At 30.9% G+C, this 15492-nt stretch overlaps 4 protein-coding genes and 1 pseudogene across 4 annotated transcripts; all 5 read left to right on the plus strand.

The window, feature by feature from the left end:
- Nucleotides 1-3533: 3533 nt before the first annotated feature.
- CBF3 (AP2 domain CBF protein) lies at nucleotides 3534-4529 on the plus strand. Its single transcript, NM_001287965.1, is given in 1 exon segment — nucleotides 3534-4529. A coding segment is annotated over 1 exon segment (654 nt). The 5' UTR covers nucleotides 3534-3588; the 3' UTR covers nucleotides 4243-4529.
- Nucleotides 4530-6713: 2184 nt separating this feature from the next.
- Nucleotides 6714-7853, plus strand: LOC102577439 (CBF2). The gene has a single exon (NM_001287927.2). The coding sequence runs from the start codon at nucleotides 6762-6764 to the stop codon at nucleotides 7536-7538; it is 777 nt and encodes a 258-aa protein (NP_001274856.2). The 5' UTR covers nucleotides 6714-6761; the 3' UTR covers nucleotides 7539-7853.
- A 1211-nt stretch (nucleotides 7854-9064) lies between these two features.
- On the plus strand, nucleotides 9065-9721 carry LOC107061648 (uncharacterized). Its single transcript, XM_015311273.1, has one exon. It carries the CDS (start codon nucleotides 9065-9067, stop codon nucleotides 9719-9721), a length of 657 nt encoding a protein of 218 aa, XP_015166759.1.
- A 3216-nt stretch (nucleotides 9722-12937) lies between these two features.
- Nucleotides 12938-13814, plus strand: LOC102589795 (dehydration-responsive element-binding protein 1A). Its single transcript, XM_006353312.2, has one exon. The coding sequence runs from the start codon at nucleotides 13003-13005 to the stop codon at nucleotides 13711-13713; it is 711 nt and encodes a 236-aa protein (XP_006353374.1). The 5' UTR covers nucleotides 12938-13002; the 3' UTR covers nucleotides 13714-13814.
- Nucleotides 13815-13894: 80 nt separating this feature from the next.
- Nucleotides 13895-14791, plus strand: LOC102589465 (dehydration-responsive element-binding protein 1A-like; annotated as a pseudogene).
- The last annotated feature ends 701 nt before the right edge of the window (nucleotides 14792-15492 follow it).

A 15492-nucleotide genomic window follows, 5' to 3' on the forward strand; every position in this document is an offset into this window, starting at 1 on the left:
TGTGAAAAATAACCGACAAAATTGTGTTGGTTTTCTTTCTTAAAAATCACCGACAACCTAATAAAGTCAGTTGAGTTTTAACATTTTTTAGTAGTGTTATTAGCAATGAACAAGAGTCTTTTTTTAGTAGTGTTATTAACAAAGTCAGTCGAGTCTTTTTGAAGATGAGTTTTTTTATTCGTATTGATTTATATTAAAAATTAAAAGTGAGTATTTGCGTTAAATTTAGATAGCCTAGATGATAAGAAAAAATAAATAAGTATTGTTATTTAATTTAATTGAATGTTTAAGAAAGAAAATCAAAGAACTTTCGTCAATTTATTTTCATGCAAAAATACAGAGAAATATCAAAAAATAATATTATTGTTTGAAATTTTTTATGTTCGTTCGCGAATGTTTAATTTTTTTAAAATAAAAAATTGCAATTGAAGAACATAAATAAAAATAAATCATAAAAATTAGTATATGTGTTTAAATGATACAGAAAAAATGGAGTTTAAGGGTTAAAATGAAACAAAATTAAGTTGGAGTGCCAAAATAAAAAATAAAGGCAAATTTGAAGGGCTGTATATGCGTTTTGCCTTTATAGTTGCTCAAAATTATAAATGAGATTAATAGATATTGAACCTATACATACATGCATCTGATGCTTTTGGTGGCCAGTTGTAATATAATAAGGAGTTAAAATAGTGTTAAAGAGAAAGAAATGAGGTACAATAGAAAGATTTTTAGAAATTTAATATACAAGTTTTACTATAAGTGGAGTACAATAATCTTTAAGATTCTCTCACTTTTGTATGTTTGTGCAAACCGAGTATGCGATTCTGCACCTACGCACGTGGTCCACACGTTTCCGTGGTGAAGTGATAGGCAGTTGTAGATTATTTTTGTAACGGTCAAAACGTGTGTTCGTACTTCGTACAATTGGGGGACCCTTTGGATGATAGGGCTTTGTGGGACGGGTGGGTTTAAGCCTTAAGGCTATGTGGGATGAAGCTAATTTATAGTTATGGGGGAGGATTGAAGTGTTTTTTTAAAAAAAATTAATGCGGGATGAGTTGCGATTATATGTGATTTCATGTGGGTTCAATAAAATTTATAAATTTTTATATGTTATAAGAGTGATAAAACATTATTTATTAAGATAATTTCTTTAAAGTTACTAAAATATTTAAGATAGTAAAATGAAAATGGTTCAATAAAAATAATACAATTTCTTACATGTTTCACAATTAACCTCTGAAAAATAAAATTTTAAGCCACTATCAATTTAATTAATACAACTTAATGAAAAATGAATTTATTTGCATGAATTTTATTTTTAGTATCAAACTTTATTAGAAAAAGAAAATATTATACAAATTATGCAGGGCGGGTTCATGCGGAGTGGGTCTATGCAGGGCGGGGTAAAAAGGAAAAAAGATTGTTATGCAAAGCGGGTTAAGCTTAACCCAACCCCCCCATTATCATCCCTAGGGGACCCTTGATTCCTACAAAGTTTAAAAACATAATATGAAATTATGAAATAAAGTTGATGTTTTGTTTTGTTTGCAAAGGCGGGTCTAGATTTTAGAGGTCGTATGTGCCGTTCCGTTCAAGTAAGATAAACGGGTCAGTTGCTTCAATTTTGGATTACAATTCGAGTTATTTATGTTTTTCAAATTTTACACACAAATTTATCAAATTGCATGTTAGTAATATTTTTTTAAAATACTATGAGATTAGTTATAACTAAACAATTTAATTTTTTATTTCTTTTTAGGAATTAGAGGCCTTATTTGCTAAAACTTTGAGAAAAAAAGATTTTTTAAATTAAAAATTTGAGCTTGAATAAATCATCTAATAGTGTTAATATATTCATATTTCATTGACTTTATGTGTTGTTGTAGATATATAGTAAAGAAAGAATAAAAATTGTAGTTTCAACCTAGTCAACTTACCTTGAAAAACGTGGTGAAGATAGAAAGAACTTTTAAATTTAAAGAACTTAAATAATAATATTCATCATTTAAAACTAATATTTTTTTAAAACTACTATTTAAGTATATTCTTAACAATATTTATGTAACATTCATAATTCAATACTCATTAATTGATAAAGAATAAACATGTAATACTCATATCAAGAGATTAATAATTAATGAAAGAGAATTTATTTTTAAAAAAGAAATTAATCATGGTGAAAAGGAGCCAAATTAAATTAATAAAGAGTAGTAGTAAATAAATAAGAATGTTTGAAAGAAGAGAAAAAAATTAATCCCTTTACACGTTAATGAAAAAGATAGAGAAAAAAAAAAGAGAAAGAGCTTCATTGTACAAGAGCAAGCCAAAAAAAATGCTAGCAGCTTGGTTCAAACCCGCATTTCTCGTGTGACCAATTGCATCCTTTACCAATTGATTTACCCTAGTTTGTTTGGATATGCAATTTAAATTTTTATGTTGTATATTTTTTCATACACATAAAAACTTCATAAGTTGTAAAATTATTAAAATTGTCTCAATTCTTCATATAATTTTATCAAATAAGTAAGAGTTTATAAAATTACATAATACGCTATCACAAAGATATTGTTTTAAAAAAAATACAACATTTATTGATCAAGTTTTAATTCAATAAAAGATAAAATTAAACAAAAGTTGTAGTGTATTAGTCTTTGAATAAATTTGATGGAAAATAATGAATTTGATGAATATAAATCATAAAGTAGAAATTGTTTTGAAGTAACAATAATTTTGTGTTGGTGAGAATAATGGTATTACTCGCTATTATTGTTATCATCAACAGAGATTGGTGAAAGTCTTGAAGCATAGTTTAATTTATATAAATTATAATCAATCATATAAAAAATAATTTTTAGCGACAATTAATTAACGACAATAACTCAATTGCTATTAAATATAAATTTTTAGCGGCAATTATCACTCTTTGTATATGTCCCTAAAGCCTTAAGTGATGTTGGATCTAATAACACTTAATTAATAACGATAAAGGCTTTAACACTTTTTTATTAATGTATCTATTTATTGTCGCTAAAAATTATTTTTATTATAATAAGCATGTATCGTGTTTTGATGTATCTCATAGTTTGATTTATAAACTTTTAGTACGCCATTCGTGATTATTATTTTTACCTACCAAAGTAGTCCGTCTTATTCTAGTATCATTTGACTTGACAAGTGACAACACGAAATTTATTATTTTTAGTCCATGTCAAATGTCAATATTGGTAAGTAGTAACTCAAGTATTTCCAAGATAAGTACCAATATATTCCAAAAGGGAAGTATAGAAGAAACTAAAAATAAGCCAAGTTAGACGCACGGAAGATTTGGAAGTTGGAACTTACTTTTCTTAAAACCACAGCCTCACTCCACTCCAGCTGTCATATAAAACAGCTGCCCCACTCTTTTTTTTAAAACAGCCTGTCTCCTTATCACCCTCTAAGTTCCGTGTTCTTTTTCATCATCAAAACTTTTTTAGTCTCAACTATATATAGAAATCAAACTTTTCACATTTACCACAACAATTAAAATCTCTAAACTCACTCAAAAACAAACATCACAAATATCACTGATTAAAGAAAAAAAAAATGGATATCTTTCGAAGCTATTATTCGGACCCACAAATAGAATCTTCTTCATCATTTTCTGATACTACTACTTATAACTCTCCTAATAGAGCCAATCATTCTGATGAGGAAGTTATTTTAGCTTCAAATAATCCAAAGAAGCCAGCTGGAAGGAAGAAGTTTCGAGAAACTCGACATCCAGTATACAGGGGAGTCAGGATGAGGAATTCAGGAAAATGGGTTTGTGAAGTCAGAGAACCAAATAAGAAAACAAGGATTTGGCTTGGTACTTTTCCAACTGCTGAAATGGCGGCTAGAGCTCATGACGTGGCGGCTATAGCATTAAGAGGCCGTTCTGCTTGTTTGAATTTTGCTGACTCTGCTTGGAGGTTGCCTACCCCGGCTTCCTCCGACACTAAGGATATTCAAAAGGCGGCCGCTGAGGCCGCCGAATCCTTCCGACCATTAAAGTCGGAAGAAGAATCAGTAGTTATTACTGGAGATCAATCTAGTACTCCGGATGATATGTTTTTTATGGATGAGGAAGCGTTGTTCTGCATGCCGGGTTTACTTACGAATATGGCGGAAGGATTAATGGTACCTCCACCTCAATGTACTGAAATGGGAGATCATGTGGAAGCTGATGATATGCCTTTATGGAGCTATTCTATCTAATATATATAAGTAAGTATAATGAGACTAATGCTAAGAGTGAAGTATTGTAATTTGTAATGATGTAGATATTACTAGTATTGCTATACTATTATTTAATAGTGTGTTGTACGTAGTAACATAAGAAAATGGTTCAGGCTAAATGAGAATCATTGGCCTAGACCGTGCGTATATAAGACTATTGTGTGTGTTATGACAGCTGATCTTAAGTTTTTTCTGGCTTAGGCAAGTGAGTGAAAAAGTAGATTTGTGGAGTATTTTTCAAGGAGTGAAATAAATGCGCTAGTTTTTCAAACCTATTTTCATCTGTCCTAGAATTTTCAATATCGATCATTTGGGCAACTACTCCTCTTAACTAATAACTACCCACATGCTGTAGTATATAGAAGACAAAATTGAATAAAAATATTCTATTTTAGTAGTTTGGTCCAAAAATGTCTTGTATTATTACTTTTGGATAAAAAATGTCCTTTTCCTAAAAATAAAACTGATATATTTGTTTTCTTTGTAGTATAAATAGTTCCTGAATTACTATAGTATAATTAATTATATCATAGTTTTTATCAATTTTCAAAAATAGATATACGTATATATATATATATATGATTTTTTTCAAAGTTAACAGATGTACATGCACTCAACTTTGCATGTGGGTCCGCCTTTGATACCAAATTATTAGTGATGACAATTGTAGAACTTTCTAGAATGGAATAATAATGGGGACAATTCAAATCGTTGGAGATATATACATGTCTCAACATTGTGGTACTAATCCAATATATTCCTAGTCGAAATTCCAAAAGTGGAAGCACATTGGAGCTGGAAATGATGCACGTGGTCCACGCGTATAATTTCCCGCGTGAGAAATGAAAAGTTTAATTTGTTAATTTATTGGAGTAGCAAATGATGATATAATTAACTGTCAAAAGCGTGTGTTGAGTTTTAATTAGTTATTATTGGTACTTCACTAGTGACTTCATACATATACTCATTTCAAAGGTCAATTTTCAAACTCATCTTTCAATTGGATTACGTAGGGGGCGGCTATATATATTTTGGCCTAAGATAAGAATAGAAAGGCAACTCACCCTTCACCTTCCACTATCTTTTCAAAGAATCTCAATAATTAGTATAATTTATTAATTAATTTTATTCTTCATTATACTATCGTACTTATAAATATATCTTTGTCATTATGAAACTTTACATATTTACCTCTTAATTGAACAGATTATCCCAAATTGATCAAAAATATCTGTCATTATGGAACTTAAACTTCACTTTTAGGGTTGGGGTATTTTTTTTATAAATTTAAATAATTTGGAATAAAATTTTAAATCTAATAAAATATACTTGGGTCCATATCTAGTCTCCTAAAATAGAAATAACACTCCCTCTCTCCTCCCTTTTCATTCCTCTTTTTTTTTTTAATTTGTAACTACACTACTATAGTCTAATTTCTCCTCTCCAAAGCTTGAATCTCCATATATAGTTCTTGTCCTCAGGTATGTTGTTTTCTCATTTCAAATATTTTTAACTTCTTCCCAATATCAGAAAAATCATAAAATATAAATAATAATATATAAACATAAAAAAATATAAAAATTCATTGTATAAAATTAAAAAAATTAAAAATTAAAATTCTTGAATGAAACTTAACTTATGAGATATGCTGATTAATAAATAAGAGATATATATATATGTAAATATGTATTTATGGAAGGAATATTTTAGTCTTCAAAAATATAATTTTCTGCTTTTTTTTACGAAGCACAAATTTTTAGCTTCTTTTCAACACTAGAAAAATTGCTTCTATTTCCATTTAAAAGCAATTTTAAGGATTTGCCAAACACTTTATTTTTCAATTTTTTTTTCTTCGAAAAAACACTATTGGCCTCCCAACGGCAATACAAAACACACTCTAACTCAATGTTAATAAATTGAGGATATAATAAAATAAAAAAAATTGTCGTTCCTTAATTTGTCGAAAATGACAAGTAAAAAGGGAAATCAAATTAGAAAATATTTGACAAGTAAATAGAGACGAAGAGAGTATAAAAAAAATTGATGAAAGCTGACCTTTTCCTTGACAGCTATTGGTTCACTGAATCCCCAAAGATTATCTGTAAATTAAAAAATTGGTGATGATGAGATAGAGTATAAAATAGATGCAACACGAATAAGTTTAATTAATGTTATTATAATTGATGAAATGTCAAAGATTGGTCAGTAATGAGGAGTATATATATTCCAAAAAGGAAGGAAAGAAGAAAGAGTAAAAGCTCACAAGTTGCCACATAACCCACACGAGTTGTACACAAAAAGAAAAATCTACTTGTCCCACAAAAAAAAAACAGCTGGGCTTACGCTTTTAAATCCAGCCTGTATCCTTATTATCACTCCGTGTTCTCTTCTCCTTTCACTATCATACTTTCCCACTATAAATATGTATAACACTTGTTAACTGAACAAACATCCAACACTATTATACAACTACTTCCTATTTTTAGCTCTCAACAACAATGAATATCTTTGAAACCTATTATTCAGACCCACTAATTTTAACCGAATCTTCTTCTTCTTCTTCATCATCATCTGACGAGGAAATTATTTTAGCTTCGAATAACCCAAAAAGGCCAGCTGGAAGGAAGAAGTTTCGAGAAACTCGACATCCGATATACAGGGGAATCAGGATGAGGAATTCAGGAAAATGGGTTTGTGAAGTCAGAGAACCAAATAAGAAATCAAGGATTTGGCTTGGTACTTTTCCTACTGCTGAAATGGCGGCTAGAGCTCATGACGTGGCAGCTTTAGCATTAAGAGGCCGTTCTGCTTGCTTGAATTTCGCTGATTCTGCTTGGAGGTTGCCTATCCCTGCTTCCTCCAACTCTAAAGATATTCAAAAGGCGGCCGCTGAGGCCGCCGAAATCTTCCGACCATCATCATCATCAGAAGAGTCGGAAGAAGTTTCTGGAGAATCTGATTACAGTACTCCTGAAACGCCAGAAAATGCGTTTTCAGCGGCCGCCGAAATCTTCCGACCATCATCAGAAGAGTCGGAAGAAGTTTCAGGAGAATCAGACAACAGTACTCCTGAAACGCCAGAAAATGCGTTTTTTATGAACGAAGAAGCGCCAGAGAGTAGTTTCTTCATGGATGAGGAAGCGCTCTTTTTCATGCCAGGATTAATTGCAAATATGGCGGAAGGACTAATGCTACCTCCACCTCAATGTGCAGAAATGGGAGATCATTATGTGGAAGCTGATGCTTACATGACTTTATGGAATTATTCTATCTAAATAGTACAATTTCTTAAATTACTAGGATTTACTAGAAGATTTTGGTAATTTTCGTACTCAGTATTTGGATGGTACGAATGTACATTAGTATTTTGATTTTAGTACTAAACAATGTAGATAGTAGCGCCACTAAATAATGACACGTGTTAATGTGATGACTTGGTTTGGGCAGTGAGAGGAAAAGATTAGCATAGCAAATTTCAAGCCGTCATATTTGAATAAACGAAGTGTGAAGTGATATCACAATGTTCAGTATTTTTTTGCCATTCTGATATTAAAGAATTACAATTTCTAACTTATTTTTCGTAATTACTGAGTATCTAAATGTTACTCCCTCCGTCCCATTTTATATGATGTATTTTGATTTGGCACAAACTTTAAGAAAAATGAAAAGACCCTACAATGTTCCGAAAATACCCTTATTAATAAATCTAAATTGTTAAATAAAATAAAAAACTATATCTGACTTTGAATAGAAAAGTTTATGACTTTTCTCTCTCTCATAAGTTAATGTCACATCAGACATTAATACAAATCCAAAAGAGTCCAATATATTTTTCTCTCTCTTCTTTCTTCTCCACTCTCCATTCTCCATTATCTCTCCCTTAATTTTTCAATGAAGAAGAAAGACTCTAAAATGATTAAGTTTTTGCCATTGCAGGTAAAAGTACTTTTTTTTCATGATTTTAATTATAGTTTCAAAAAATTGATAACATAAAAAAAAAATGTGGGAAAAGATTAAAATTTTCAGTTTCTAGCGCCAATTTTTTTGCCAAATTTTAAAATATTAGCTAATGGACTCCATATAAGTAGAGATACTTCATCTTTAATTTTTCAATTCTTCCTTTTACAGTTTTTCCAATCAGTGATCTTAAAATGAGTGTTGAATTTTCAGAAGACCCAATTACCACAAAAAGGCGATTGAATCTGAACAACCGTCGAGCAATTGCGGAGTGGCTTTTGAAAGAAAGTAAGAATGGAAAACTTAAACATGGTTCTGTAAAGGAAGCAAGTATTTTGTTCAACACATCAAGAAGTACCATTGATCGTATTTGGAGACAAGCTAGATTATGTGTTGCTAATGGTGACATGTTAAATGTTTCTACTAATCTTGCAGGCAGAGTTGGGAGAAAACGCATACAAGTCGATATCAACCAATTCAAAGAAATTCCACTATGTCGTCGAACAAATATTCGATCTCTTTCTTTTGCAATAAATATGGCAAAATCAACAGTTTTTTGACTTGTGAAAGAAGGTGCAATTAGGCCACATACCAACGCCATCAAACCTCATTTAACCGAAGAAAACAAAAAGGCGAGACTTCGATTTTGCCTCTCAATGATTGATCAGAGTACACTTCACTCAAATCCCATGTTTATAGACATGTTTAATTATATCCATATCGATGAAAAATGGTTTTACTTATCGAAAAAATCTGAAAGGTATTACCTTCTTCCCGAAGAAGAAGAGTCTAATCCGTATCGTTCTTGCAAAAGTAAAACTTTTATCACAAAAAGTTTATGTTTATGGCAGCTGTTGCACGTCCTAGATTTGACGTTAATGGAGTTGAGTTATTTTCGGAAAAAATAGGAATTTTTCCGTTTGTAGTTAAGGAACCAGCCAAACGGAATAGCAAAAATCAAACAACAGGAACTATTGAAACAAAACCAATTTTATCGGTGACTAAAGATATCACAAGAGCTTGTTTGATAGAGAAAGTTCTTCCAGCCATTCGATCAAAATGGCCAGCTTCAACGTCAAGTGCACCCATTTTCATCCAACAAGATAATGCAAGACCACATATTAGTGTTAATGATTTGGAATTCATGGAAGCCGCTCAACGAGATGGATTTGATATTAAGTTATGCTTTCAACCCCCTAATAGTCCTGATCTTAACGTTTTGGACCTTGGATATTTTAGAGCAATTCAATCTCTTCAATATCAAAATGCTCCTTCAAATGTTGATGAATTAGTGGAGGTTGTTGAAAAATCATTCAATGAAATGAAAATAGAACGACTCAATCATGTATTTTTGACTTTGCAATGTTGTATGAATGAGGTGATGAAAGATAGTGGTGGCAATAACTACAAAGTGCCTCATATGAACAAAGAAAGACTCAAAAGAGAAAATGATCTCCACTTCAAGTTCGTTGTGATGTTGATGTTGTTAATCAAGCTTTAACTCTACTTCAACAGTGATGAGATTACAAGTATTAAAACAACTTGTGTTTTTGAACATTTTGATGTTTATATTAGAACTTCGCAAATTTAATTTAATTTTTGGATAGTTTAATGTTTATGTTAAAATCTTGCAAAGTGTAATTTACTTTTGGAATAGTTTAAAGTTTTGTTGGGACATTGTAAATTCAACATGTTGAAGTAAAATTTTCATTTTGGTAAATGTAAGAAAATTTTACTTCTTGAAGTTTATATTTGAAAATTTTCATTTTATTTTTATTGTAAATCTTAACTACAGAAAATGAAGAAACATTCATCAAAAAAATTTTAAAGTTGGGACAACTTTTGATCGTACATTCTTTAACTTTTAAAAATAAAATTACATTCACATGGAGTATTTCACAATTCTATCAATAGTGTAAAAGAAAGAATATGATAAAGTGGTGAAAAGAAAGAATATGATAAAGTGGTGAAAAGAAAGAATAGGTTATGACAAAGTATTGAAAAAAGGGTTAAAGTACGGTTGACTATCAGTAAAAGGAGAAAAATAGGTGTACTTTATTACATTTTAATAACTTTTTCTTTAAATTAAAAGAGTACAACTATTGAAATAATGAGATTCAAGAAGGGTAAAATAGGGATAATGTCATTAAATATTTACCAAATAAGGAAATGTGTCATTCTTTTTGGACTGACTAAAAAGGAAAGTGAGTCATATAAATTGGGACAGAGGGAGTAGTAATTTATGAATCCAATCTAAGCAAAATTATCTCATATTGAAAAAAATGTTTACTTGAAAACTAGAGAACTAACTACTCCCTCCGTTTCACAAAAAATGACATAGTTTGACTTGACACGAAATTTAAGAAAATAAAGAAGACTTTTGAATTTTGTGATCCTAAATTAAAGTTATATCAAATGTACAAAATTGTTTTTTAATCTTGTGACCTTAAACATGTCACATGAAAAACTGAAATTAAAATGTAACCAAAAAAAGAAAGAGATCATTCTTCTTGAAATAGACTAAAAAAGAAAGGAATTCATTCTTTTTAAACGGAGGGAGTATATAATTCCTTCATTCAAAATTAATGAAGGGGTGCCCAGTATGAGTCAACCATATTCAAATTAAAGTTACAGTTTCAATTCCAAATTTATTTGTCTCATCATTAAAGAATTTCAATATTATGAATTGCAAAATAAATAAGTTATAACTTTTTCATGTTTATAAACACTTTAAAATTGTAATGTTAGAAATAATTTCTTATTCAACAAGACAGTATTAATTAATGTAATATATAGAGTGAAATATAGGAAACATTCCAAAAATAAAATAAAATAAATATCCCCTTTAAGGAGCTAGTCCAGTAGTAGAAGAAAATCTATGAGGAAACATTAAAATAAGATGGTGGAGACCTGTAAATGGTGCCACGTGGTGGATCACACGTTTTCGTGGACAAGTGGCGGCGCGAAATGCTTTCTTTCATTTCTTGCAAAGGTCAGTTGGAGTTAATGTACAACTGTCAAAACCGTATGTTTAGAGTCGAATGAATTTCATATATTTGAAAGGCCATTTTAATTTTTCTTCCCTTCTATTTTAATTTTTAGCCCTCATTGTAGTTCAAAAGATTTATTTCAAAATAATTACTCACTCAAACGTTGAACATAGAATGATTATTGGTCCTCCTTTATTTATATATATATATATATATATAATTTAAATTAATGGATCAAGTTTTTCATTTATTTATTTTTTGAAATGGAGAATTTGGAATTTGAAATCTCGATTTCAAATTATATCCTTAATCACATATCTAAACACTAATTTATAATTTAATTTTTAAATTTTGCACAAATTTACCCCAAACAGATTGGTAGTTAATTTCCCCATTCTATCTCAAGTATTCTCTTTCTCTTATCTTATTATTATTATTATTATTATTATTATTATTATTATTATTATATAAGAGGGAGTTTGGCTAAAATAGGCACGTCTTCGCTGATGTGCCTAGACTATTTTCGGGAAAAATAAAAAAAATTATTCTACTTTAATTTAATTAATATCTAATTTTTTAGAAATTGTGGGATCCACTTTACTTGTGTTATCGTAACTAACTAATACTAAGTAAGGGTGTGCAAAAATCGAACTGACCGATAAACCGAACCGAAAAAAGTGTTATTGGTTGAATATAATAATTTACTATTTTAATTTTTAGTTATACATATATATAATATATTAAAAAATATATTAATATAATTAGTAGTATATTAGACTAAAAATATAAAACTCTACGCAATAATTAACACTACTTAACAATTAACTCTCCTCTCTACTTTTAGTTATTTAACCTTTAGGTTTTACTTTTTAGTATTACTTATTTACTTTAGTTAGTTTATAATTGACTACTATTAACTTTTGCACGATTGTAAATATCTGCAATTTGATTAATGTCAGGAATTCAAATTGTGTGTTTTTTTTTTAAAATAATGTAAGAACTTCATTTAGTTACCATAAGCATGGCCTCATTTGCTACTGTTTTGACTTTTGTCTATGATTTGGTTTTATTTGATTCTCTTTATTGCATAAAGGGGACCTTGTTTTATATATTATGGTGATCGAAAATTAACCAAGTCTTTGTTGTGATGATCAAAATACAACAAGTTGGTCCTTGTTGTCCTGTTTGGAATGATTATTTCGATGTATGCGTATCGCGTCAAATTATTGGATAAGTCATATATTTGTTTTGAAAGCATTTTCTTATTGGTTAAACCGAAAACCAAACCGTTAAAGACCTAAAACCGATAAACCAAAAACCGATAACAAATATCTTATTGGTTTGGTTATCGGTTTAGCATATTTAAAAACCGAAAACCGATAAACCGAACCGATAATACTTATAACCGAACCGACCGATACACACTCCTAAATTACTAAGAAGTGAAAAGATTAGTTCAAGTCAATATACAATGATGCTGACCTTTAACAAATGTATTTGTTTATTAGTAGCTCAACTAGACCAAGTATTCTAGTGGTAGTCCAAAAAGGAAAGAAGGAAGAGGGAGAGACAAAAAGTAGAAAGTTGCCACATCCGCATAAAGGCTACACGACTTATACACACTTAAGAGTTGAAACAGCTGTTTACTTATCTCCCTCCAACTCCGTGTTAGCTTCAATACTTCACTTACCTTATCATCATATCTATATATACAAAATATCCAAACACTACTTCATTATCTTTACTCTCTCATCAAATAATTAAGTCAGTTTTCAACAATATTACTATAGATATGTTTCCAAGCTATTATTCGGAGCCACTCACTCAATTATCATCATCGTCATCATCAATACTATCTGATAATAGCAATCACTACTCCCCTAATAATAATTTTTCTGATGAGGAAGTTATTAATTTAGCTTCAAATAACCCGAAAAAGCCAGCTGGCAGGAAGAAGTTTCGAGAAACTCGACATCCCGTATTCAGGGGAATCAGGATGAGGAATTCCGGAAAATGGGTTTGTGAAGTTAGAGAACCAAATAAGAAATCTAGAATTTGGCTCGGCACATTCCCTACTGCTGAAATGGCGGCTAGAGCTCATGACGTGGCGGCTTTAGCATTAAGGGGCCGTTCTGCTTGCTTGAACTTTGCTGACTCTGTTTGGAGGTTGCCTATCCCTGCTTCCTCCAACTCTAAGGATATTCAAAAGGCGGCCGCTGAGGCCGCCGAAATCTTCCGACCATCATCATTAGAAGAGTCGGAAGAAGTTTCAGGAGAATGTAGCAATACTACTACTCCTGAAACGCCAGAAAAGGCCCTCTCTATGAATGAGGAAGCGCAAGTGAATAGTTTCTTCATGGATGAGGAAGCGCTCTTCTACATGCCAGGATTAATTGCGAATATGGCGGAAGGACTCATGCTACCTCTACCTCAATGTTTAGAAATCGGAGATTATGTAGAAGCTGATGATGCTTACATGTCTTTATGGAATTATTCAATCTAAATGAGGATATATTTAGGAAATTTTTATAGTATATACATACAAGTGCAGTAATTTAGTAACAAATGTAGACAGAGTGAGCAAGTTAATCTAATTAGCACCTATTTAATCTATATATCCTCAGAATGCTTCAACACTTCACTTCACTTCACTTTACTTATCATATCTATTTATATATATAGAAAATCCAATTTCATATTCACCACAAACCCAAAAACCTCCATCCATCCAACACTACTTTTTAATCTCTCATCAAATAATTAAGTCAATTTTCAACAATATTATTATGGATATCTCTGGAACCTATTATTTTGACCCACTTGTTGAATCATCGTCATCGTCATCAGTGTCTGATAGTACCAATTATGATGAAGTTATTCTTAGCTTCAAATAACCCGAAGAAGCCAGCTGGCAGGAAGAAGTTTCGTGAAACTCGACATCCAGTATACAGGGGAGTCAGGATGAGGAATTCTGGAAAATGGGTTTGCGAAGTCAGAGAACCAAATAAGAAATCTAGAATTTGGCTTGGTACTTTCCCAACAGTAGAAATGGCAGCTAGAGCTCATGACGTGGCAGCTTTAGCATTAAGAGGCCGTTCTGCTTGCTTGAATTTCTCTGATTCAGCTTGGAGGTTGCCTATCCCTGCTTCCTCCAACCCCAAGGATATTCAAAAGGCTGCCGCTGAGGCTGCAGAAATCTTCCGACCATCATCATCAGATCAGTCGGAAGAAGTTTCAGGAGAATGTAGCAGTAGTACTACTCCTGAAACGCTAGAAAACGCGTTTTTTATGGAGAAGAGTAGTTTGTTCATGGATGAGGAAGCGCTCTTTTACATGCCAGGATTAATTGTGAATATGGCAGAAGGACTCATGCTACCTCCTCCCCAATGTTTAGAGATCGAAGATCATTATGTGGAATTAGTTGATATGCACGCTTATATGCCTTTATGGAATTATTCTATATAAATAAGGATATATATTAATTAGGAGATTTTAATAGTTGCCTACTCAGTATTTTGATGGTACAAATGTATACATGTGTAGTAATTATTTGAATGGAACAAGTGAACAAGTTCATCTAATTAGCTGCACCTATTTAATCTATACTCAGAATGTTCAATATATTTTCTGTCTTTTTAGATTTAGAATTAATAACCTATAACTAATATATTCTGGTCTTTACAATGTATTTTTTCACCATTTTTGACATTAGTCAATGTGAAGAGTTTGTGAAATTTATTTTCATTACTTCCACTAAAAAGTATTTTTCTTGATTTAAAAATTTATATTCATAAAGAAAATATTTTTCAAAAATTTAGACGAAAAATCGAACCCACGCTTACTCGAGGATTTGATTGGAAAAGGACATGTCTCACTTTCTAGGTTCGTATTATCTAGTACAATTGTAATACTATTAACTGTCAAACCGTGGGACTCGTGTTAGTGCAAGTGAATGAATGGGACTGTAGTTCAATAAGACAATATTGATCACATATGCAGTCTCTTAGGATACAATTGATTTGTCATTTAGTCCAACAACACTACAACTTCAAAAGGGACGTCCAATCCTTCATAAGACCGTTGAAACAATTGATTGGGGTCCAATATATATATATATATACTAGAAAGTAATGGCCCGTGCCAGCATGAGCCCAATATTATTACTTTTTTTTGTTAAATTTGTTTTTACGTGAAATTAGAGAATTTTTTTTGATGAATCTATCGGTGTGTTCTGTAAAATGTTAATTTTCTATATTTGATGAGCTAAAATTTTTGCAACATA

Source organism: Solanum tuberosum, unplaced genomic scaffold, assembly GCF_000226075.1.
Source record: "Solanum tuberosum cultivar DM 1-3 516 R44 unplaced genomic scaffold, SolTub_3.0 scf00154, whole genome shotgun sequence".
In the NCBI taxonomy this organism is placed as follows: domain Eukaryota; kingdom Viridiplantae; phylum Streptophyta; class Magnoliopsida; order Solanales; family Solanaceae; genus Solanum; species Solanum tuberosum.

Bases quoted from the DNA above. Each gene is read 5' to 3' on its own strand.
- LOC102589795 (XM_006353312.2), top strand. From the start codon at position 13,003: ATGTTTCCAAGCTATTATTCGGAGCCACTCACTCAATTATCATCATCG.
- LOC107061648 (XM_015311273.1), top strand. From the start codon at position 9,065: ATGGCAGCTGTTGCACGTCCTAGATTTGACGTTAATGGAGTTGAGTTA.
- LOC102577439 (NM_001287927.2), top strand. From the start codon at position 6,762: ATGAATATCTTTGAAACCTATTATTCAGACCCACTAATTTTAACCGAA.